Source organism: Pyrenophora tritici-repentis, chromosome 7, assembly GCF_003171515.1.
Source record: "Pyrenophora tritici-repentis strain M4 chromosome 7, whole genome shotgun sequence".
NCBI lineage: Eukaryota > Fungi > Ascomycota > Dothideomycetes > Pleosporales > Pleosporaceae > Pyrenophora > Pyrenophora tritici-repentis.
In genome coordinates this window covers 1,949,980-1,971,355 of record NC_089396.1, presented here as the reverse complement: position 1 = coordinate 1,971,355, position 21,376 = coordinate 1,949,980, and the positions used below count along the sequence as shown (strand labels likewise).

At 50.2% G+C, this 21,376-nt stretch overlaps 10 protein-coding genes across 10 annotated transcripts; 5 read left to right on the top strand and 5 right to left on the bottom strand.

Moving 5' to 3' along the window:
• Window positions 1-78: 78 nt before the first annotated feature.
• PtrM4_131590 (uncharacterized protein) lies at window positions 79-2,279 on the bottom strand (the record flags this gene model as incomplete). The annotated part of the gene is made up of 5 exons (XM_066109037.1): window positions 79-422; window positions 473-540; window positions 593-969; window positions 996-1,087; window positions 2,216-2,279. The coding sequence occupies 5 exons, from the start codon at window positions 2,277-2,279 to the stop codon at window positions 79-81; spliced, it is 945 nt and encodes a 314-aa protein (XP_065961029.1).
• Window positions 2,280-4,712: 2,433 nt separating this feature from the next.
• Window positions 4,713-5,571, top strand: PtrM4_131580 (putative zinc knuckle protein; the record flags this gene model as incomplete). Its single annotated transcript, XM_001941173.2, has 3 exons — window positions 4,713-4,766; window positions 4,816-5,175; window positions 5,221-5,571. The coding sequence occupies 3 exons, from the start codon at window positions 4,713-4,715 to the stop codon at window positions 5,569-5,571; spliced, it is 765 nt and encodes a 254-aa protein (XP_001941208.2).
• Window positions 5,572-5,668: 97 nt separating this feature from the next.
• Window positions 5,669-6,169, bottom strand: PtrM4_131570 (EthD domain containing protein; the record flags this gene model as incomplete). Its single annotated transcript, XM_001941172.2, has 2 exons — window positions 5,669-5,914; window positions 5,981-6,169. 2 exons carry the CDS (start codon window positions 6,167-6,169, stop codon window positions 5,669-5,671), a joined length of 435 nt encoding a protein of 144 aa, XP_001941207.1.
• A 697-nt stretch (window positions 6,170-6,866) lies between these two features.
• On the top strand, window positions 6,867-10,210 carry PtrM4_131560 (Ptr, Secreted-periplasmic Zn-dependent peptidase, insulinase; the record flags this gene model as incomplete). Its single annotated transcript, XM_001941171.2, has 2 exons — window positions 6,867-9,612; window positions 9,660-10,210. 2 exons carry the CDS (start codon window positions 6,867-6,869, stop codon window positions 10,208-10,210), a joined length of 3,297 nt encoding a protein of 1,098 aa, XP_001941206.2.
• Window positions 10,211-10,640: 430 nt separating this feature from the next.
• PtrM4_131550 (FLILHELTA domain containing protein) lies at window positions 10,641-11,414 on the top strand (the record flags this gene model as incomplete). The annotated part of the gene is made up of 1 exon (XM_001941170.2): window positions 10,641-11,414. One exon carries the CDS (start codon window positions 10,641-10,643, stop codon window positions 11,412-11,414), a length of 774 nt encoding a protein of 257 aa, XP_001941205.1.
• A 264-nt stretch (window positions 11,415-11,678) lies between these two features.
• Window positions 11,679-13,171, top strand: PtrM4_131540 (KRTAP multi-domain protein; the record flags this gene model as incomplete). The annotated part of the gene is made up of 2 exons (XM_066109036.1): window positions 11,679-12,000; window positions 12,354-13,171. 2 exons carry the CDS (start codon window positions 11,679-11,681, stop codon window positions 13,169-13,171), a joined length of 1,140 nt encoding a protein of 379 aa, XP_065961028.1.
• A 449-nt stretch (window positions 13,172-13,620) lies between these two features.
• On the bottom strand, window positions 13,621-14,365 carry PtrM4_131530 (UPF0047 domain containing protein; the record flags this gene model as incomplete). Its single annotated transcript, XM_001941168.2, has 2 exons — window positions 13,621-14,050; window positions 14,151-14,365. The coding sequence occupies 2 exons, from the start codon at window positions 14,363-14,365 to the stop codon at window positions 13,621-13,623; spliced, it is 645 nt and encodes a 214-aa protein (XP_001941203.1).
• A 770-nt stretch (window positions 14,366-15,135) lies between these two features.
• Window positions 15,136-15,973, bottom strand: PtrM4_131520 (zf-CHCC multi-domain protein; the record flags this gene model as incomplete). Its single annotated transcript, XM_001941167.2, has 3 exons — window positions 15,136-15,270; window positions 15,363-15,530; window positions 15,638-15,973. The coding sequence occupies 3 exons, from the start codon at window positions 15,971-15,973 to the stop codon at window positions 15,136-15,138; spliced, it is 639 nt and encodes a 212-aa protein (XP_001941202.1).
• A 666-nt stretch (window positions 15,974-16,639) lies between these two features.
• PtrM4_131510 (AlsD, Alpha-acetolactate decarboxylase) lies at window positions 16,640-17,269 on the top strand (the record flags this gene model as incomplete). The annotated part of the gene is made up of 1 exon (XM_001941166.1): window positions 16,640-17,269. The coding sequence occupies one exon, from the start codon at window positions 16,640-16,642 to the stop codon at window positions 17,267-17,269; it is 630 nt and encodes a 209-aa protein (XP_001941201.1).
• A 2,315-nt stretch (window positions 17,270-19,584) lies between these two features.
• On the bottom strand, window positions 19,585-21,303 carry PtrM4_131500 (ProP, Permease major facilitator superfamily; the record flags this gene model as incomplete). Its single annotated transcript, XM_001941165.1, has 2 exons — window positions 19,585-21,030; window positions 21,085-21,303. 2 exons carry the CDS (start codon window positions 21,301-21,303, stop codon window positions 19,585-19,587), a joined length of 1,665 nt encoding a protein of 554 aa, XP_001941200.1.
• Window positions 21,304-21,376: the final 73 nt, after the last annotated feature.

Sequence of the window (21,376 nt, the reverse complement as noted above, 5' to 3'; positions counted from 1 at the left end):
TCATCCTTTTGATATAAAGATAGTTGGCGTACGTCATAGCCGAAGCTCATGAGCTGCTCAGTTCATTGCTACATGTATCTACACGGTATTTCGTTTTGTAGGTCCCCATGCCTTCTTTGCCTTTTTTGCTGCTTTCGGCACAGCAATTCGCTGCGAGTATCTACTAGACTCGACCAGTGTGTCACGCCGTTCCCCTTCTTGTCTGTTTTTCTCCTCTTCCTCTTCCGCTACGGCAATGGTGAGCAGATGTAGACCAGTCAAGGCTCTACATGTCCTTGCATCCTCTGCCGCAGATAGAGGCTGCTCAGATATGAGAGCCGGTAAGAAACGTGCAAACAATGGTTTCATCACAAGCACCGACGCACAGCTGATGGCGAGATTTATTTCGATCGACGAAAAGATGATGGCGTAGGTACCAGCTTCTGCAAGATGTGAGCATGTACAAATCATTATAGGAGCGTTTTTTTTATACTGGTAACTTCTCCACGGTGCGCAGTATAATACACGAGAATGAGCCGTAGCAATGTTATGACGCACACGCTAAGATATCCATTAGCTTAGAGTTTTGCACACAAGCAAGCAAAATACGTACAATCCACCCAACCCAAAGACAACCTTTAATCCCATCTTCTGTCGCTTTGGCAATTTTAGTCTTCCAACAACGGGGGCAGGTAGGAGCCATATTGCAAAATCCAGCACGATGCCAATGACGCTCGATGACCAAAAGTGCTCTTCCTCGGCCATGCAAGTCCCGGGCAGTGTGACATCCCAATAGCTTCTCACCGGGTCACAAAGGAAGACATTACCAAATATACCCCAAGCTGCAGCCCCAAGAGTCAGAACAAAAAGGCCGTAGCACACCCATACCACCGGCGAGATGACCGAAAATAAGCGCATATATTGTAGTAACAACGAGGCTTTGACAAGATTTCTCGCAAGATGATACGCGATGGCCTGAGCGAGAGCGAGCTACAGGACGTTAGAATATCACCGACGTGCAAGAAAGGAGTCCCTGCCTTTAGCATGGTAGAGCGTGCTGATGGGTCAGCATTGTCTCGCTGAATGGCTGCGCCGTCGATACCGAACTCTAGGTCAGAGTTAGTACCCCTTTTTGACTTCATCGTGGAGAGGCTTGCCTCCACCAACCACGCCCGTAAAGCCGATTGAGAATATCTTTGTTCGTCAGGGATCTGGAGCCACAACAGCCTTTGCCATACTCACCACTGCAGCGGTGACTAGATAGTCTTCTGGGCCAACTTTAGCTGATCTGCACCATATCCGGCAACACCACCGCAGAGCCACCATCAGCAAGGCAAATGCAGTGAACATGACTGTGGGAATCAAAGCAGCGTAGCGGATATCTGCTAATGCTTTGTATCGCATAGGATACCAAGTTGAAGATTGGTCATGCATAACGATGAAAAGAGGGTAGATTGATCTGGGTAATAATTCAAGGACAGAGGCGTATACAGGTTGTTGTGAGGTAGTACAATGATCTGGAATCGTAAGGGCACATCTCAATTTGCCGGAACTCCAACGTTGCAGTAGGGAAAGCATCGGGCTGGACCGCTCCGTGTTCCATTGATGGGACATTGCGGCCATGGTCGATATGATGTCGTGGACCCAATGAAGCACATCTTAACAAACAAACGCTCACGTTCAGCGGGAACCGCGGTACTAAGCGTGCGGTTCCCAGACTGAAAACCCCATCTCTTTGTTCGAACAATGGACTTGAATTACTGCTGCCCTAGGCGATTTCAAGTAGATTGGATCGTCTGATCATGGAATGAGGAGTGCCCTTCGTCAAAGTGCGGTTCGTTGGCGGGGCTGTCACATGCTGAACCAGACATACACCATAGCCTGGAGTCGCGTCAGAATGATACCTCTCTATTGGTGACAACTACCAGTTGCCATGATGCACTATACCATGCGAAAGCCTGCCCTTATTATGATTGTGCCACTGTGTTTCCTAACAACCGTTCGTGAATACATCACCATCATCGCGTAGACATCGAGGGCCAGAACGCTTTTTGCGAGGCGAGAGGAAAGAAATGAACACAACGGGTCACTAAAGTTGGCTCCTGGTTGTATGGTCCGAACTAATGCATGCGGCACAATGGGGGGTAAGCTTAAGCCGAGGGCTTCTGCTGTACCTTGATAACACCACACAGATGGTGATGTGACACAAGAGCTAGTCGACGATATTTGGACTTACTAACCTCGGCGTATGCAGTGCTCGTCCACATGATAGGAGCGAAGACCGGCTTCTGTTGAGACATGAGCATCTCTCCTATTTGAATGTCGTAGACTGCCAGGGTTTGAGTGCCGTTAGGGCAGGCACTATACTCAATACGGGTAGCCCTCAATGATGTTGGTGTAGATCATGGTCCTTTGGCTGGAAAGACATGATGTGCTTTTTCTGCATCGCTGGAAAGACGGAGAGTCAGCAATGAGTGCAACAACATTGAAGCCTTCGAGGATACACGAGTAACGTGGTGTTGAGACATGACAAATCTCCTAGATCATTAGCCAAAAGAAGCCATCTGCCTTCGGCATTAGCCTATTGAGAAAATGTAAGACCTGCATCTGCCAATGCGTAAAACTCAAGCTTCTGCATCACAACGTGTAGAACGGTATCGTAGCCATAGGGCTGACGAGAAAAATATGTCTGCGTGCGTTGGCGCTACGCCAATGTGTAATTTGTCACCTTTCCACAAGAAGACGTCATGAAACATATCGAATACGATGTTTTACCCGATGCCCCGGCTGCGGAGTTCCTTGGGTGACCATGTACCTGGGTGGAGACTACCCCAACTGAACGGCAATCGAACGGCACGCCTGGGGAGCGGTGAGGAAACACGATGAATGGTTTGCGGAATCGCTTGCTTTTTCTGGCTGGTCATGAGTAATTCATCAGGATACGAGACTATGAGGCGGCTCGCGTAGGCGAGTTTTAGTACGGGATCTGACACATGCGATGTACTGTATGTAACAGCATGTCGGTAAAGACACGTAGTAACATTCAGCATGGTATGTGGATGGGTGCGTGAGGTATGACCGAAAGCCTCTACAGTACATAGCGGACGAGAGGGTCTTGCCAATACTTAGTGCTTATGTGCAAGCGTGCAGGCGAGGGTTGCGTAGGTGCCGGGTTTCGAGAAGGTCAGACCGGAGACACTAGCGGCCGTTAGCGCCGATTACGTGTAAGATATTTGGAATCAACACCACCAAACGTCAGATAGCTTCCTTGGTAGCCGCCCTCTACAGAAATTGGCGTCCGTCAGGTGTTTCGCGATTCGTCAAAGTTATTAGATTTCCTACCTCGTGGCATGCCGCGGTCGCTACTGTTGCCGCCTTCCCATAGGCTAGATGCTGCCGCCCGTCGCTTTCCAACGCCACTGCTTCATGCTCGCCGAGATTTGCTATGCGTTTGACCGTATTGCTGACGTTACGTGTCTTGTCCTCATGGCGTGTGCATCGGTATCTAAACAAGCCGTTTCGCGGCGCCGTTGTCTTGGAAGCCCCAGCCTTTATCGTGCCCGGATATATGCCGGAAAATGGACGCCGGGTAGGATTTACCAAGTACTGTATTTGATTCTGACAAATTGCTACGGGAAGTTATATTACTTCGCGGACGCCCACGTTTTTGACAGGCCAAAACATCCCTCTTTCTTAAAGCTCATCCCGCCCGTACACTCTATCTTGCACTTTACTTGTATACCCAGAATATTAATGGCTCCCATATCCATGCACCAGTCGCCACATCCTTTTCTGACGCCCACTCGCGCATCCGATATCTCAACATGGACATCGTCGCTGCCGGGACGCAGCTCCTATTCAACCACACAATCTGATCCCCAGTCTCGGTCACGGGAAGCTGCCATCGAAGCTTATCAACAATTGAAAGCCACTCTCTTCGCTAGAGCTACTAGTTCGAACACGCCTAGACCCACTTGAGCATCTTGTACTTTCTGGAGGCAATAGAGAAGCCTTGTGTGGCGTACTGTTGCATCATGAATTACGAATCATATATCACTGAAACGAACTATCCTCAACGACTTACGGTGTCCTCCGAAATTCTCGTCCGGTACTATTCTCGGTTGACGCCCAATGAAATTCCCACAGAATGTCCGGAGTTATGGGGAGCACCTGGTTATGGCTCTGAAATTTGGCAAAGAGGGTGAGCTTTGTTGGGACCTAGATGTCCGATGTAACGCATGTTTACACATGCAATAACTATGATGTTTGTTTATGGTAGATCAGTCCTTGATCTTCATCATGTTTGGGTAGAGGCTATAAAGAGACACTTAGGTTAGGCTATGCATTTTTTTCAAAATCGAATACCGCGATCCTCAGGATCTCCCCAATTGTTCACATGTTTGATCTATTACTTACCCGTAGCTATATACGCGTGGACCTGTTGTGACTGAAGTGTAGTATTCATCCGCCGACTTTCATAGTATGCTTGCTTGGTTGCGTAGAAATTCACATGTTGCAGGGCGTCACACTATCTAAGTCGAATTTTCTCAGATGTTGTGTGACACTGGCTGAACGGATGTCCATGGCTGCTCTGCGCGGTTGCATCATACCGGTAGCGCATTGGGGCCCGTGCACAGAAAGTTTAACGCGATCGCGAAAACACAAAGTTCAGCTTCACTGCAACCACGACTAGACCTTTGACTCCGTATCCGCAGTGGCTAACGAAATTCAATATGCCGTCGGCAAACACACCCAAAACTATGTCCAAAGGACTCATGGGAATGAAGGTGCGGAGAAAAAATAATGTGATCGGAGCATGTGCTGACACGCGAACAGTTCATGCAGCGTGCTGCAGCGAAGTCTTCACCCTCATCGCCCGCGACACCAAACGGACCTCCTACCAAAAAGGCACGACTCTCGAGTGGCGCCGGCGTAGGGACTTCTGACCAGGAGATTATACAGTCAGCAGTGGACGCAGAAGAAGAAAAGCGCCAGGCGGCATTAGACAAGGCAGCGGAGCATGCGGGTGAGACGAAATGGGTGCTGAGTTTCAAGGACCCGCTCGAAGGAAAGAGACAAGATGCAATGGAGGTTAGGCAAGCGGGGTTCGCTGAGATTGATGCCGAGGACGAATCAGAAGAGGAAGAGATCAAGCCCGTGAGAATGCAGTTTGGAGGTGGTGTGAAGAAGCCAGAAGTGAGTGTTGCCGAACTTGGCTGGTATCTTACTAATCTCTTGTAGATACAAGTACCTTTTGTAAAAACCGAAGGCTCGGAATCTGGGTCTGAGTCTTCATCCGACGACTACGACTCGGACGATCCTACCGCCGATCTCATTAGGCAGACGAAGCGCGAGATGGCTGCAGAGAAACGAGAAAAGAAGAAGCACGCAGGCTCATCAAATGAGACGCCAAACGGCTTGAGCTCTATCTCAGGCGGTCGACGGTCTGGAGGTCTTTCTAGACCACCTCCTAACATGGACAATGTTGACTGCTTCAATTGTGGGCGTAAAGGACACATGGCCGCAGGCTGTCCAAAGTCGTCGACACCACGGGGATCTGCAGGCAGGGGCAGAGGTAAGGGCCGGAGATAGACACGGCATGATTTCTTCGTCTGTATTTGTACGATCGGTACGGTTCAATGATACCCCACAGAGACTTTGTCTCTTTCCATGTTCCACGGCAAATCCATTACCCGGCCTTTTCACCATTCTCTATCAACATGTACTCATCGCCGACCATCATCTTCATCTGGCTGTCGTCCATGAAGTTGTCATGGTCTCCGTTCAGAGCAGCACCGTCTTTGTCATACATGAACTTGGCCAGCGCAAGGTAGTCGGGAAAAACAAAAGTACATATGGCGTCGTAGTCCATAAGCTTTGCTTTGCCATGCATGATGTCTTGGACCACCTTCCTGTCGCGTTCTAGGTGGTACGTCTATCACGGTCTCAGCCTCGGCATCACACATCGCTGCACTACATGGCGACACGTGGGAAACTTTACAAGACTGTAGCTGATGATGCCATGTCGCTGGAGGATGGGAATGGCGCGCTGGGCATGATTGTTGTTATAGTAATCAATGAAATCAGCATCCGACATGCCATCCTTCTTTTTGATATATATGGTGGCCTTGACCACCTTTTTGAAGCCTGTGGTGTTCGCGTAACCTGCTTCGAAGGTTTTGGGCACCATGTTGGCGAGGGGTGAGTGGGTAACTGCAGGATATATGAGCTCTTTTAGTATGTGAAAAGTGGCGAAAAGCGCGCTTTGGAAGCTTGAATTAGCTAAACGGGCAGCTATACCAGAGTAATAATGTTCTGACTAAGGTCATATACAACAATAAGATGAGGGCGTGGGTGGGTAATGGCAGCCTTCTGGCGCGATAACACTGCCCTCGTACCTTATCGGAAGTCCAGGGCCCCACCACATCTCGACTGACGTTGATCACTACCGAACCGTCGGATCTCGGCCGCTTTCACCATTCAACCCATTGTTTAGGTCAGAGTCTCTATTTGACTCACCGCCTATTCAATTACGTGCGCACTCGCCTAGAGGTGCTCACTCACTAGTGCTAGTCAATTCGCAGCGGGGCCGCCTGTCGCGCTTATCCACTCGACTAACAGCTTCGTGAATGCTTCCTACCCTGGGTGCACGAACGTCTCTTGTATCACAACGTCGTCCGCTCATCCCTACATCACGGGTTGCCTGGTCAATTGTTCGGTACACAGCAGCCTCATCACATCGCTACGCCTCTATTCCGCCCGCCACCTGCTCCTTCCGGACGCGCCACATACATAGATCTCTTGGTCGTCAGACTACCACCACTCACTCTCCTGCTACCCGGAGTAGCTTTCTGTATTCGTCAACAAGAGGAAATTACACAAACAACATGGCGGAGACGCTAGGAAGAGAAGCTGGGGGACGGAACCGGATAGAAGATCTTGAACGACCGCAACTCGACGATCGCTCCTACCGAATCATCACCCTACCAAACCAATTAGAGGTTCTTTTGATACATGAGGCTGGCACAGACAAGGCAAGTGCGGCGCTGGATGTGAACGTGGGCAGCTTCAGCGATGCGCCTGACATGCCGGGCATTGCGCACGCGGTCGAGCATTTGCTGTTCATGGGCACTGAAAAGTATCCCGAGGAAAACGCCTACAACCAGTATCTGACGCGCCACGGCGGATATTCAAATGCATTCACCGCCTCCACCTCGACCAACTATTACTTCGAGCTCTCATATCCCTCTTCTTCGCCCAAGAGCAGCAAGACTCCAACGCCAGATGCGTCACAAGTAAACTTGTCAGAGCCGAAAGAGGTCTCACCGCTATGGGGTGGACTGGACCGCTTCGGTCAATTCTTTATAAGCCCTCTGTTCCTCGAGGACACTGTAGATCGTGAACTCAAAGCGGTGGATTCCGAGAACAAGAAGAATTTACAGAATGACACCTGGCGGATGCACCAGCTTGACAAAGCGTTAGCGAATCCAGACCATCCTTACAACCACTTTTCCACCGGTAGCTACAAGACGCTTCACGACGAGCCAATAGCGCGAGGCGTGAAGATTCGCGATGAGTTTATCAAGTTCCATTCCACACATTACTCCGCAAACCGGATGAAGCTGGTCGTATTAGGTCGTGAGAGCTTGGACACGTTGGAAACATGGGTAGAAGAAATCTTCTCAAAAGTACCGAACAAGGACCTTGGCAAGAACCGCTGGGATATGCCCGTCTACACTGAGAAGGAGCTTTTGACACAAACCTTTGCTAGGCCAGTCTTGCAGTCTCGATCACTCCAGATTCAGTTTGCGTACCGCGACGAAGAGAAATATTATGAATCACATCCTTCGAGGTATCTAAGTCATCTGCTCGGTCACGAAGGCCCCGGTAGTATCCTTGCACACATCAAGGCGAAGGGATGGGCCAATGGACTTGGAGCTGGGGGCTCTACGCTTTGTCCAGGTTCAGGACTGTTCACAATCAACATCAAACTGACAGAGGAAGGCTTGAAGAACTACAAGGAGGTCACCAAACTCGTCTTTCAATACATTGGCTTAATGTGCGACAAGCCACCTCAGGAATGGGTCGTCGAGGAGCAAATGCGCATAAGCGAGGTTGAATTTCGCTTCAAGCAGAAAAGCCCACCCAGCCGGACCGCGAGTGGACTGGCGGGTATCATGCAGAGGCCATACGAGCGCAAAATGCTGCTAAGCGGCCCAGCTACAATCAAGAAATTCGACTCTGAACTCATTCGTGAGGCTTTGTCGTATCTTCGGCCAGACAACTTCAGGATGACGATCATCAGTCAAGATTTCCCTGGTGGCTGGGACCAAAAAGAGAAGTGGTACGGAACAGAGCACAAGGTAGAGAGGATACCAGATGAGTTCCTCACCGAAATCAAGCAAGCTTTCGAGAGCAAGAGCCGGCCGGCAGAATTACACTTTCCTCACAAGAACGAGTTCATCCCTACTCGGCTAAACGTAGAGAAGAAAGAGGTGGAACAGCCTACCAAGGAGCCAAAGCTCATCCGTCATGACGACAATGTGCGCGTCTGGTGGAAGAAAGACGACCAGTTCTGGGTACCTAAGGCCAACGTACACATCTATTTCCGGACACCGATTACGAACGTCACAGCACGCATCACACTTCTGTGTACTCTCTACCGTGAGCTCGTCAACGATGCCTTGGTTGAATATGCCTACGACGCTGATATATCCGGATTGGTATATGACTTTACCAATCACATCAATGGTCTGTCCATTACGGTTAGCGGATATAACGATAAGCTACATGTGTTGTTGGAGAAGGTATTGCTCCAAGTACGAGACCTCAAGGTTTCGGAAGGTCGATTCAACATCATCCACGACCGCATGTTGCGATCTCTGCGCAACTGGCAGTATGGCCAGCCTTTCCACCAGGTCGGTACATACTCACGGCAATTCAAGACCGAAAAGAGTGTGATGAACGAGGAGCTGCTACCCGAATTGGAGAACGTGACCGCTCAAGATGTTCAGCAGTTCTTCCCACAGATCCTTGCACAATGCCAAATCGAGGTGCTCGCCCACGGCAATCTCTACAAAGAAGAAGCCTTGAAGATAACTGACCTTGTCGAGAGGACCATGAAGCCGAGGAGATTGCCAGCGGATCAGGTGCCGACTCGTCGGGGTTTACTGTGGCCATCAGGCTGCAACTTCATCTACGAGAAGCAGCTCAAGGATCCTGAAAATGTCAACCATTGCATAGAATACAGTTTGTATGCGGGACATAACTACGATAGCGTGCTTCGCGCTAAACTATTGCTGCTTGGTCAGATGACTGATGAGCCATGCTTTAACCAATTACGAACCATCGAGCAGCTCGGCTACGTTGTCTTCTCAGGCTCCAGCTTCCACGACGTCTGGTCCGGATATCGTATTCTGATCCAGAGTGAAAAGGACTGCAGGTATCTGGAGGGACGAATTGAGAACTTCCTCACCACCTTTGAGAAGACGCTCAATGAGATGAGTGAGGAGGACTTTGAGAGCCACAAGCAGGCTATGATCAATAAGCGCTTGGCAAAACTGAAGAACCTCTCTTCCGAGGACAACAGGTTCTGGAATCATATCTACAGTGATTCTTATGATTTCCTACAAGGTATGTCAAATCCCATGCTCTTAAAGGATTGTCACTAACAAAGACAGCCGATGTTGACGCTGCAAATCTCGAGAAGCTCACAAAGAAGGAAATGGTTGACTTCTACGGCCGGTACATCTCAACGTCCTCTCCCCATCGCTCAAAACTCTCTGTGCATCTCCAAGCACAATCCAAGGCCAAAGAGCCCTCTCTCGAAGAGAAGAAGACAGCGGCCGTCGCTTCGCTCAAGATCATACTCGCAGAGTACAAAATCACCTCCAACGAAGAAGCATTCCAGACACGCATCAAAGATGCTTCATCTACACAGGTAATCGCAGATGCGGTCGCCAGTCACCTAACTGAAGATCTCAAGGTCGAAAAGGATATTGCGAATAAGGTTCTGGACGAGGCAAAGGCTGCGCTTGGTGTGGCAGACTCTGGCTTACCAGCAGCGCCAACATCGCTAGATACCTCGGCAGATGTCAAGAGCGTGGTTGACGCATCGCACCCTGTGCTCATCACGGACGTACATGCTTGGAAGGCAGGTATGCAAGTCAGCACCGGTGTTAGGCCAGTACGGAATCTGGAGGACTTTGTTGAAGTCGCTGAGAAGCTCTGAGCAGCAGCAGCGTTACATGATATTAGAGATTACTAGGCAAAATAGGAGGCCATTTGCTTCATAGATGATTCCAATTAGTTGCCCTTACCAACTGCCATGTCTGCGTTCCATGTGAATGTTCTTACTATCTCTCACAGGGTTGTTAGTCCCATAGAACAAAAGTATTTTTCGTCCTTCTGTTATTCCGGGCGATGCTGGAATTCGAGTTTAATACTCATTCTCGTTGCGTAAGGTGCCTGATCACATGTTGACGTTCTTTACCTGAAGCCTCGCGAAGTTCGGCCCGCCTGGCTTCCGATGACATGGTACATAGTTACTCAACCAGGCACCAACATTCTTTCACCATGGATCTACACCGTACAGCCTATAAAGCATCACCCGGGCCCGCAGGGTGAGCAATTGGCAAGAGGAGGAAAGCTAGAAAGCAAACATGTTCCGAAATAGCCTCCTAAGGGCGATACCGCGTCCCTCCGAGCTCCTCCGCAGCCCAACTACGCGCCGCTACGCAACAGAGCCCCTCGCATCCTCGCAATCGCGCATCGAGCGCTTTAACCGCCGACTCCCCAAATTCCTCCACAAGTACACCAATGCTCTTGGACATGCACCCGTCACACACATAACATCCTTCCTCATCCTCCACGAACTCACGGCTGTAATCCCTCTCTTCGGCCTCGCGGGCTACTTCCACTACACACACTGGCTGCCCCCATGGTTCGCAGAGGGCGCATGGATTGCATCCGGAGTAGAGCGCTTTGGACGGTACTTTAAGCGCAAGGGCTGGATACGCAGCGACGAGGCGCTCGAAGCGGAGCGCGAGGTCAGCGATATCCAGAACGATGGGAAACAGAGGTCGTGGATGAAGAAGCAAGGCTGGCTTTCTGGGTCCGACGACGATGGCATTGGGAGTGAGACGAAGAGGATTAGGAAGGTGGATCAGGCATGGAATATTAGTGAGGGGGGCGTTAGGCTGGTTGTTGAGTTTGCGACGGCGTATGCGATTGTTAAGATGTTCTTGATTCCGAGGATCGTGTTTAGTGTTTGGGCGACACCGGCTTTTGCCAGGTGGACGGTCGCTCCGGTCCTGAATCGGTTTCGCGCTGTATTTGGGAGGAAGGTGAAGAAGGGAAGTGGTGCGTCAGGAGCGGGGACTGGTGCTGTTGAGGGAGGTGCTCTGCCAAAGAGTGGTACTGGAAAAGGTACATGAAATCGGCATACAGATAGGTAGGTAAGGTATAGGATCATTTACATGTGTTTTGTACAACTCTGTCGGCCCCATTGAGTGTACAGGAGTTGAGGTCACGAGGACCTACCAAAGCCAAAGTAAAGGCCAATCTCTCTATCTCCCCGCGCACTTCCTAAATCTCCGTTTGTATTGCTCGTTACTGGCTCGTTACTGGCTCTCTAACTTGCCCATCACCCTCGGTTCCAAACGGTCTGGAGTCCAGCACTGAATACGACAACAACAAACATGTGTTTCGACGACGACGACGAATACAGCTACGAATCCAGGACCGAAATCCGCAATGGCCGTACATACCACACACGAGACTACTACCCGCGCTTTGGCATGTCTTTTCGCCGCAGGTTCGGATTAGGTGGCTCATACTATCCTTCGCGGTACTACACTCGCCCGCCTGCCAGCCGATACAGGAGCAGTGCATTTGCCCATCCGAACCGGTACTCTCAGCGCGTCGGCTACCCTAGAGGCATCGTCGCCGGAGGATATGCTCGGGGTGTCGTCCCAGGCGGATATTCGCAAGCCATGGTGCCTCGAGGCTATGTTGGAGCCGGTTATCCTGGATATTCTTCTGGGTATGGATATGGAAATGGGTATCAATCTGGCGGTCACATGGCTATGCCGACCAATGCCGCAATGGTGAGTCCTCTTTTCGCCTCTTTTCCTTTCCTGGTCCGATTGCGGTGGCAGGTGCCTGCCCTTTACCACACCGCCGCATTGCCCCGACGTCATTGGCTCGTGTTATATCTTTCATATCGCATACATCGAGGCTACCCCACTACTTTCTCGTCTGTCTGGCGTGTAGTCTACCTCACTCTGGCTTTCTTTTACCTCGTCACTCTTCTCTCACTACACTCCCCACTACACATCCCACTTCCCTCCTCCATTGCTTCCCCAATTACCAAGCTCCAATCAATGCAATGGAGGCATACCCAAAACCCCGCTACCAATACATCTACAACCCCCGATACGGCCAGCGCGGCCTTCTCACTTACGCCGGCCAAGTGCCCAATGGTGCCGCACCCGCAGGCGTCATAGGCGGATATGGCTACGGAATGGGCTACGCAGGCGTCGGCGTCGGCATGGGTGTAGGAGCTGGATACGCGGCGGGTGCATATCAACCTGCGGTATACAACGCCCGTTCTTACTACCCCCAACCATATGCCGCCGCCGCTGCTGCTACTCGCTGCTACTATCCGTCCAGCTACTATTCCTACCCTTATTCCTATGGCGGCGGTGGCGGCTATGGCTACTACAATTACAACTTGTATGGCTCGCTGTATCCGCTTGCTAACTTCTATACCCCTTACCAGAGGACCATCTATAACACGGTGCCAAACTACGGCTATACGGCGCATGTCTACCCGCCCGGGGCTACTACAACTACCACGACATACCATGTCACCAACAGTAGCGCGCAACCCTATCGCGCTCCAAACCACGTGGTCAGAGAGACGAGACCCGCGTACGTCCACGGTCATGGAGCCCAGGGTCTGACTCGTGAGGATATTCAGATGGAGAACCGCAGGATCGCTACCGAGCGCGGTGCGTATGATCCCCGAAAGATCAGGCCGGCCGATGCGCGCGACGACGATCCGTTTTGGTGCCGGGAAGTCAACGGCGAGTGGCACCTCCGATCGTACTACCAGATTGAGAACGAATGCCATCCTGGTCGGTGGATGATGGACGCCGATATGGGCTTCTTGGTCTTTCATCGTGCGTAGACGAGGCTGGCTCGAGACAGCCTTTAACATTGTCGACGGTGACGAGAGGTAGTTGGCAAGGGCAAGGGACAGTTTACGTTAACGACGGACAGCGTCGGACTCAGCCGAGAGGATTTTCTTCTTGTTTCCATATACATGACCTGGCATCTGCATTTTCTGGATGAGCAATGATATCCAGCATATCATAATATTGGCGTTGGGCATCAGTGGGAAGGTGTTCTTTGAGTTCCGGTCATTTGCACAAAATGTCTGGGGAATCTGTCGTTAAGGTCGACTTTGCAGTAGCCCAAAACAAATCTCATGATCATTTCTTTATATATTTTCTCCCGTCCACATTACCACCCACCTACTCAGTCCTACCCTGAAATTCCACGCTCAGTCCATCTTGATCTTCTTCATTGCCGAAACACCCGCATATCTGTTATACAAGCAACCCCACACCCACACTCTCACATCTTCTCCCCCTGAATCGTCGCCACTACCTTCCTCGTATGCTTAACATCCCTAAACTCCAAATACCAAATGCCCTGCCATGTCCCCGTGTTCAGTTTCCCATTCGTAATCGGCACCGTAACACTCGCGCCAATCAACGCGCTCTTCACATGCGCCGGCATATCATCACTGCCCTCTGCATCATGGCGATAGAGTCCCTCTCCCTTCTTATCCTCGGGTACAATGCGATCCAGCGCTGTGCTCATATCTGCGCGCACATCACTGTCCCAGTTCTCGTTGAGCGACAGCGCGCACGACGTGTGCTGGATGAAGAGGTTTAGGAGACCGGTTTTGTACGATTTTATCTCGGGGAGTTGCGAGACGATGTGGTCGGTTATTAGGTAGGAGCCGCGGGATTTGGAGGGGAGGGTTAGGGATTTTTGTGTCCTGGTTGGTGCGTGTTAGACTCGTGATGTGAATGGATAGATAGGTATGGGTGGAGGAGGGTGGGGTGGAGAAGAAGAAGAAGAAGAAGAAGAAAACTCACCAAGACATGACAGGCGCACTCGTACAAACGTTTGGACTGGTGCAAACTACGCTTTTCCGTGGCTGAGGTGTCGGCACAAAGTACTCTGCTATACTGTTGTAGGGCGCCCAGAAGATGCCGACGAAGATGCTGGGGAAGAGGGCGATAACGAAGATGCTGACGATTAGGAAGGTGGTGAGGTGCGATGTCGTGTTTGCGGGTCCTGGTTGCGGCATTGAATGTCGGGGGCGCCTGCGGTTTATGTTTTTGGGGAACGAGTGGAGGTTAGTGAGGTGGGGTGGCGGATGACGTAGGATTGGTGGGGGTGGGAGCTGGGACAGGGGAGCAGGAGCGGCGCGTTGGGAGGAAAGGAGAGGATGGTTGATATCGGGCGATGATATAAGAGTTTTGAGGCTGGGTAAAGTACTTGATAATGGGTAGTCGAATGAATGCGGTCTATTGGGCTGGTTCAATACCACATTCCAAGATTACCTAGGTGGTTATAGTGAGCCTTGCATACCTTCACGACTCATTCTTGGCAAGGTTAAAGGCTGCGTTTCTAAGCTTCCCGTTGTTCATGATGTATCTTTTCAGCTGCTATACATGCTCTAATGTCTAAGAGAACTACGGGAAGTCGTGCCCGGTATTCAATCAAGAAACATAGTACTTGGAAAATGGACTGAGTAGCAAACCTCTTAGGCGCTTCGGATTAGTCAAAGAACGCTGACACTGCTTCAATTGAGGGTCTCAAACTGGTAGTCTTTTAACGTTTGGGCAGGGATATGTACTGTACAGTCCGAGTTGATTTTCAGACTTCCAGCTGTATTCACATTTGCTGAACAAAAGCTAAAATTTGTTGACTAGAGTCCCTCGCGAACAGAATAGTACTTTGGGGCCTGGTACCACCAGAACACACATGCATGAGATTGGATTGTGGATAGTGGGAATTCCTCAATTGCAAGACATATGTACACCAACTCAAACTACTATTGAAGTTTGAATTGCTCTATCGCTGAGCGAGCGGCTCATCGGTAACCTTCTGTGTCTCGTTGACTTCTGCTGCGTCGCCTTTAGGACCAAGTGGGTATGATAGCTCGTGTTCGGGTGTAGCCTCGAGGAGCGCTCGGTGCTTCTCATGGGCCTGTATGCGGTTAGCTCCAGTTCAGTGTAACATTCCAAGTCAGGTCATGATCTTCTAATCTTGAGACTGAGATTCGGATTCCTAGAACGTACAAATGGTAGACCACAGTATGTGCACCAGCAGATCTGGGGCTTATCGGTGTTGATAAAGATCCTGGGGTGCCCGAGAGGACCGCCTCCTCCGTCGCAAGACACGGTGCGGTCATGTGTCCAGCGGACGGGTTGCTTGTGGATAAGCTCGATTGCGGCATACGGGCGTGGCTGTACACATCCGTGTTAGCTGATATTCTCGTCCTCCACTTTGTTGTTCTTCCTATCCCCAAAACCGTCTCCTCCAAAGTTTCGCCCCCAGAATTGATTCAGCGTACCTGGTCCTCCATGATGCTCTGCTCGAACCTCGGTCCACTCATCGCAATCTCCCTTGGATTCTGACTCCTTGACCAGATACCCTTGAAGTTCGGCGCCTGTGTGACCCTCATCTTCTCAGCATCCTCTGGGGACTCCTGAAGGACCTTGTCGAACGAACCCTCGGAAGAGGTAGGTATCGCATTGGTCTCGGATACATTGGGCTTCGCGTCGCGCTGGACGGGGTCATTGGCGGGGACCTGGTTACTGGTTGTTCGTGTCGAGGCATAGCGGGCGAAGGGGCGGGAGGTCGCTGCTGCACCGCGAGAACGTAGAGCGCGGAGAGTAGTGGGGAGCATATCGGGCGAGGTGCTGGTGCAGACGGGCTGCGCAATTGCTTATGGAAGATGCCGTGGTGATAGTGAAGTTGAGCTTCCGGATATTCACGCTAGTCAACTTACATAAGCGGTCCTGCTATTCGCCTGATCCTCCACCTACTTCGCAGCCAAACACCATCTTGTTGACACAACTAAACGATTTTGGGAAATGTTCAAATACGAATATTTACAGAAGCACTAATGGATATTTGCTAAAGCGCCCATGAGGAGACTGATTGTGCTTCAGACTCAGTCCATTGATGTGGTGACACCTGTCTCAATGCCAAGCGCGAGAGGTCTACCGTAGGTGTGGGTATTATGAGAGATGCGTAGTATGACGACAATTTGGAAAGAAGAACTGGGACCAAAATCATAGCTCAGACCGATGTTGTGTCACAAGGTTGGGGTTGCTTCTTCCGAGGCAGACTCAAGATTACAGTCAATTGGGCATTCGACTAGTAGATCTATCTCCCATTATCGTACATCCAGCACAACGTATGTGAGCAACTCCCAGAACATGACGCCTACACACTGCTATTAATGCCGAGTCGGAGATCGGCTCTCCGCTAACTCCGGGCCCTGAACATCAACATATCCAATGCCACAGCCTGTACACAGCTGACTCGCAAATTCATCAACACACCAAACATGGTCGGCTCAATTCCAAACGATATATTCCAATTCTCAACTTATGCCGCTCTCAACGCCGGCTTCAACCAAGGTCAGCCACGTACGGCCGATCTTACATCTCACGGAACGCATGGCATCGGTGTATACGAAGATGGGAGTCTCATGATCCTGAATGATCGACAAGCGTACGCTCTCACAAAAGACGGCAAGGCAAAATCAGCTCCCATGGAAGCACGTCTTCCACTCGCTCTCGTCACAGTCTACCATCCATCATTTCGCCTAAAGATCCCATCAATATCGCTGGAAGGCCTCGACGAACTCGTCTCCTCCAACGATGTCGGCCCAGCCAAAGGAGTCAATACTCTCATGCCCTTCAAGATTGCTGGTCACTTTGAATCTATAGACTTCGAAGATGGCCCCAATCGTAGCGAAATTGATGGGACCATATTCGGATTCGTCGTGCCCGGTTGGATGAGGGCAATCAGTGGGCCCCGCATACACGCACATTTCCTCGATGCAAATGAAGAGGTTGGAGGCAAAGTCACGGATTTCAAAATGGCCGAAGAGGCGGTGTTGAGTTTTGCCAAATGCGGGAGGTTTCATTTGGGGTTTCCGCAAGGCGGCGAATGGGAAGAGATGAAGTTGTGAAACTTTGTTCTGGTTGTTAGGAAATCCATTGCACCTCTGTGCTAATTCTTCTGACTAAAATTTCCGTCCTCTGACTTTGCTAGTGCGGCTCGGGACATCCACGTAGTTCCCACAGTCTCCCCACACTCAAGGATCCCTGTGTCAATGATATCCATACCACCTTCATGGGCGTTTCGATCGTTTATGAGATGAAAGGCGTCATGTGTGTGCACCCAGTAATAGACTCCGGCGCCTTTGGGTATGCAATGAGAGCGGGAGGTATCTGTAGCGGCGTAGGGTATATCGTAGCGGGAAGTGACAGGCAGATACCTCATGGAACCGAGTCGACCCTGTTTAGTAGTACAAATCTGCGTATTATGCCCAGAAGAGTCGCTTACCAAGACAGCCATAACGAATAAGTGAGGAAGATTCGAATAAATAGGGGTTTGTGCGATCGGTGCTTGGTTTGAGAATGATTTACAGCTAAAAGTGAAATGCTGTCGACTTTTGTACAGTCTGTGAAACTTCACTGCCGCCCTTTCTACTCAATATATCTGGTCTTGCGCCCTTCAACTTTCCACTCGCCGACCTAATTTGCTCAATGAGAACATCGTTGAATCAGATATGACTTACATTTACGCCCTGAAGCAACCATACATTCATAACCACGGATTTCATCACGTTGTCGTCATATGGCACAGTTACATCATCTCTACAACTACCACTATCGTCAACAGTACTGCATATTGATTCTAGAAATCTTATATCTGAGGCAGATGCCAGAGGGTACCAAAGAGAGTCAAAAGAAGATGGGTTACATAGGTAGTTTAGCGAAGAAGGTAGTGACAGTGAAGTAAATATACTAGCTCCAGTATGAATAATTCACCCAAATACTTTTTGACTATCTAGGATAATCATCACCTTTAGCAGAGCTTACACATAGACATCAGATGACTGTCTACGTGATGTTTTTTTCATCATCACGAGACATGATCTGGGACTGTGGTGTCTGGTAATTATCATTCACTTTGGGATTTACAGAATTGATCTGCGGTGGACTCGACTACATGACTATAACATTTGGACTTCATGCCTGGAGGGCTGTAGACGAAAGGCGGATAACTCTTGTTCTGCTGCACAAACAGAAGTGCTCAATTCATCGCTATCCGGCACCTTCCTGGCTAAACATACTGTCGATCCGATCCATCATTTTCAAGAGCAATAGCAATCGCCATGCAGATCGCATATCAACACGTTGCTCCTATCAAGAAACACCACCCTGAACCAACCCTGGAAATATGCAAGCAACACATGCTCACCCACACCCAAAACCCAGCACCAACCCTGTACACCTTCCTCTTACATACAAACCTACCATGAAAATATGACAAACCCACGATAATAAAAAATCACTCACGATCTCGGGAAATTATACAAACAAAACATCAGCCCATCCAAACCCCGCGCCACACGTACACCGCCCCTTTCGGCCCCAACCTCGGCGCCTCAACGGACCTCAACACCCAAACTTCGCCTAGCCTCCCTGCTGCGCCACCTTCACTACGCAAGACCGCAATAGAACGCGCCACACCACACCCTTTTCTCCTGCACGGCGCTAACAAAGTTGGGAAGGTGAATTAGATTGAAATATCTGCCTGGTAAATCGGGCAAGGCGGAAACTTGGGAGCTCGAAACAGATTGTGACGCGTGTGTGAATGGGTCCTTGTGTGATGCATCGTGCGCATGGGTTGGAAGTGATTTGTTCTGGAGCGACCAGGGGATGGTGTGAGACTAGGTGCGTTACAGGTGTGTGTGTGGGTTGTGACTCGTGGCGCGTGTAGGTCTGGGGATTGTTGGGGTCGGAGGTTGGGCCGATGTTGACGGGGACTCGGAGGTGCGTATTTGGTGGTTGATGGATGTGTGGGATTCTGTGAAGGTGATGTAGTGGGATAAGTTGAGTAAATTGTTTCTATACGACGTTCTGTGCGATGTGTTGTTTTTGAAGAATATACTGATCTTGTTATGAAGCTGTGTATACTTGGTAGTGTGGAGTCACTACTGCACATCGCTAGAGAAAGTCGTGCAACACGCTATTCTTCTTAGTGTATCCTTTTCAATAGAAACTTATTTACACGGATACTTGCTGCTTGCGCCTTTCCTAACATTGATATGAACAATACTTGAAAACTTTCCTGGAAATTGCAACGCCATCCATGCCTATCCTAGTAAACAATACAGTCTAGTGATACAAGAGAAACTCTAAAATTCAAACGCTGTCATAACGGGTCATGTATTTCAAGGAGATTTTGTGCATGCGCCAGCGCTTGGTCCCATGCTCACTTGTCTTCGAAGCCTTGTCTTCCAACATCGTCATTCTCAAGACTGAGCTCTTCGAGGAAAAATGAGGCAACCATGCCAATGGCGCCCAGACCGGCGAGTGTCAAGAACACTGCCATAAAGGAAACCCTGTATGCTTTTATGACTTCGTCGTAGAGAGGGAGTGCGCGATTGATGGTGCGAAGCTTAGGAATGAAGCCAACGGCTTCCCGTACGTTGTGCAGAGTTGCAAGTTGGGCCGGTAGCTGGCCTAGGCTTTTGATACGTTGTTGGAAGACGCTGTGGAAGACCGTTGAGCCAATCGAAAGGCCTGTCATTCCACCAAACATGCGGAAAGAAACCATGATGCCAATGGCAAGTCCAGCGTCGTCGGCATGTTGACTGGCATTCATGGGGAATGTAGTAATGGTGAAGAGTGTGCCAAGGCCCATACCTGCGAGGATTTGTGGGCCGTACTTGATGAAGCTAGAGACGTTTGGTTTCCATAGAGCAAATAGCGCTACACCGCCGACCAGACATGGCCATGCAGCGATGGTCAAGTACTTGTACTTCCGGGTTACTTCTACACTGAGTGCTCCGGCAACACTGAAGACGACAATAAAGATACAGATTGGAAGTACCTCTATGGCAGATCTGGCAGCAGTATCCCGGAACGTGGCCTGGAATGAGAGAGTCAAGTAGAGTAGACCACCGTTGATGACCGCTCCGTGCATGAATGAGCCAACGAGAGTTGCGCAGGCAGTCCGGCTTTTGAAAATTCGATACGGAAACACTGGCTGAGCCGGTCGTGCTTCGTAGAAGCCAAAGACCACCAAGATGGCGATTCCTAGTAAGAACGGAACGAGAGTCTTGTAGGAGGTCCATGGATATATGGCACCGGCCCAGGAAAGCGGCAATGAGAACAAGACGCTGCCAGTCACAAAAAGGGCCATGCCAGACCAATCCAGGCGCGAAATCTTGTAAGAGAGTGAGGTGTCGATAGCCTTGAGGTTGAGGAAGAAGAAGAGAAGCACAAGTCCGGCGAATCCAAATGGAAGGTTTATCCAGCCAATCCATCTCCAGCTTGCGTATTGTGCGAAAGCAGCTCCGATCAGGGGTCCACAGATGGCTCCACCAGCCATGGGAATCGAGAAGAGACCAAGGTATAGTGGACGTTCTTTGAGTGTGGTGATGTCTGCAAGGATGACCTCGCCCAACACATCAAGACCACCACCTCCCAATCCCTGCAAGGTACGACCGACGATGAGTACAGTCATGTTGTTGGCAGTAGCGAAGACGACGGACCCAACCATGAACACGACGAAGGAAGCGTAGAGAGGTATTTTGCGGCCTATGACATCAGAGACGCTAGTGATGATGGGCATGACGGCCACGACCGCCAAAAGGAAGCAAAGGTTAGCCCAGAAAGCCTGGAGTGTGGTTCCACGGAGATTGTCAGTAATAATCTGTGTTCCACATTAGTAGGCCAAAGGTAGAGAACGGAAGGCGCAGGTGCTGACTGGGATTGCAACCGACAGTGCTGTCGAGTCGAGAGAAACAAGCAGTACACAGATGTTCAATGCCAGAAAGGTCATATAGAACGACAGCGGTTTCTTTGCCTTTGCTTCATGGTTGGGAAACGACTCCCCATTAGAGAGAAATTGGTCCCGCGAAGTAGGAGGTGAAGACGTCTGTCGCTGGAGCTCTATTGACGACTGCTTTGCAAATTGTGTGGTCATGTTGAGGATCGCTAAGTCGAAATGCGCGATTTGCCGGTTCCAGTGAGGAAACAAATGAGCAAGATGGGACGAA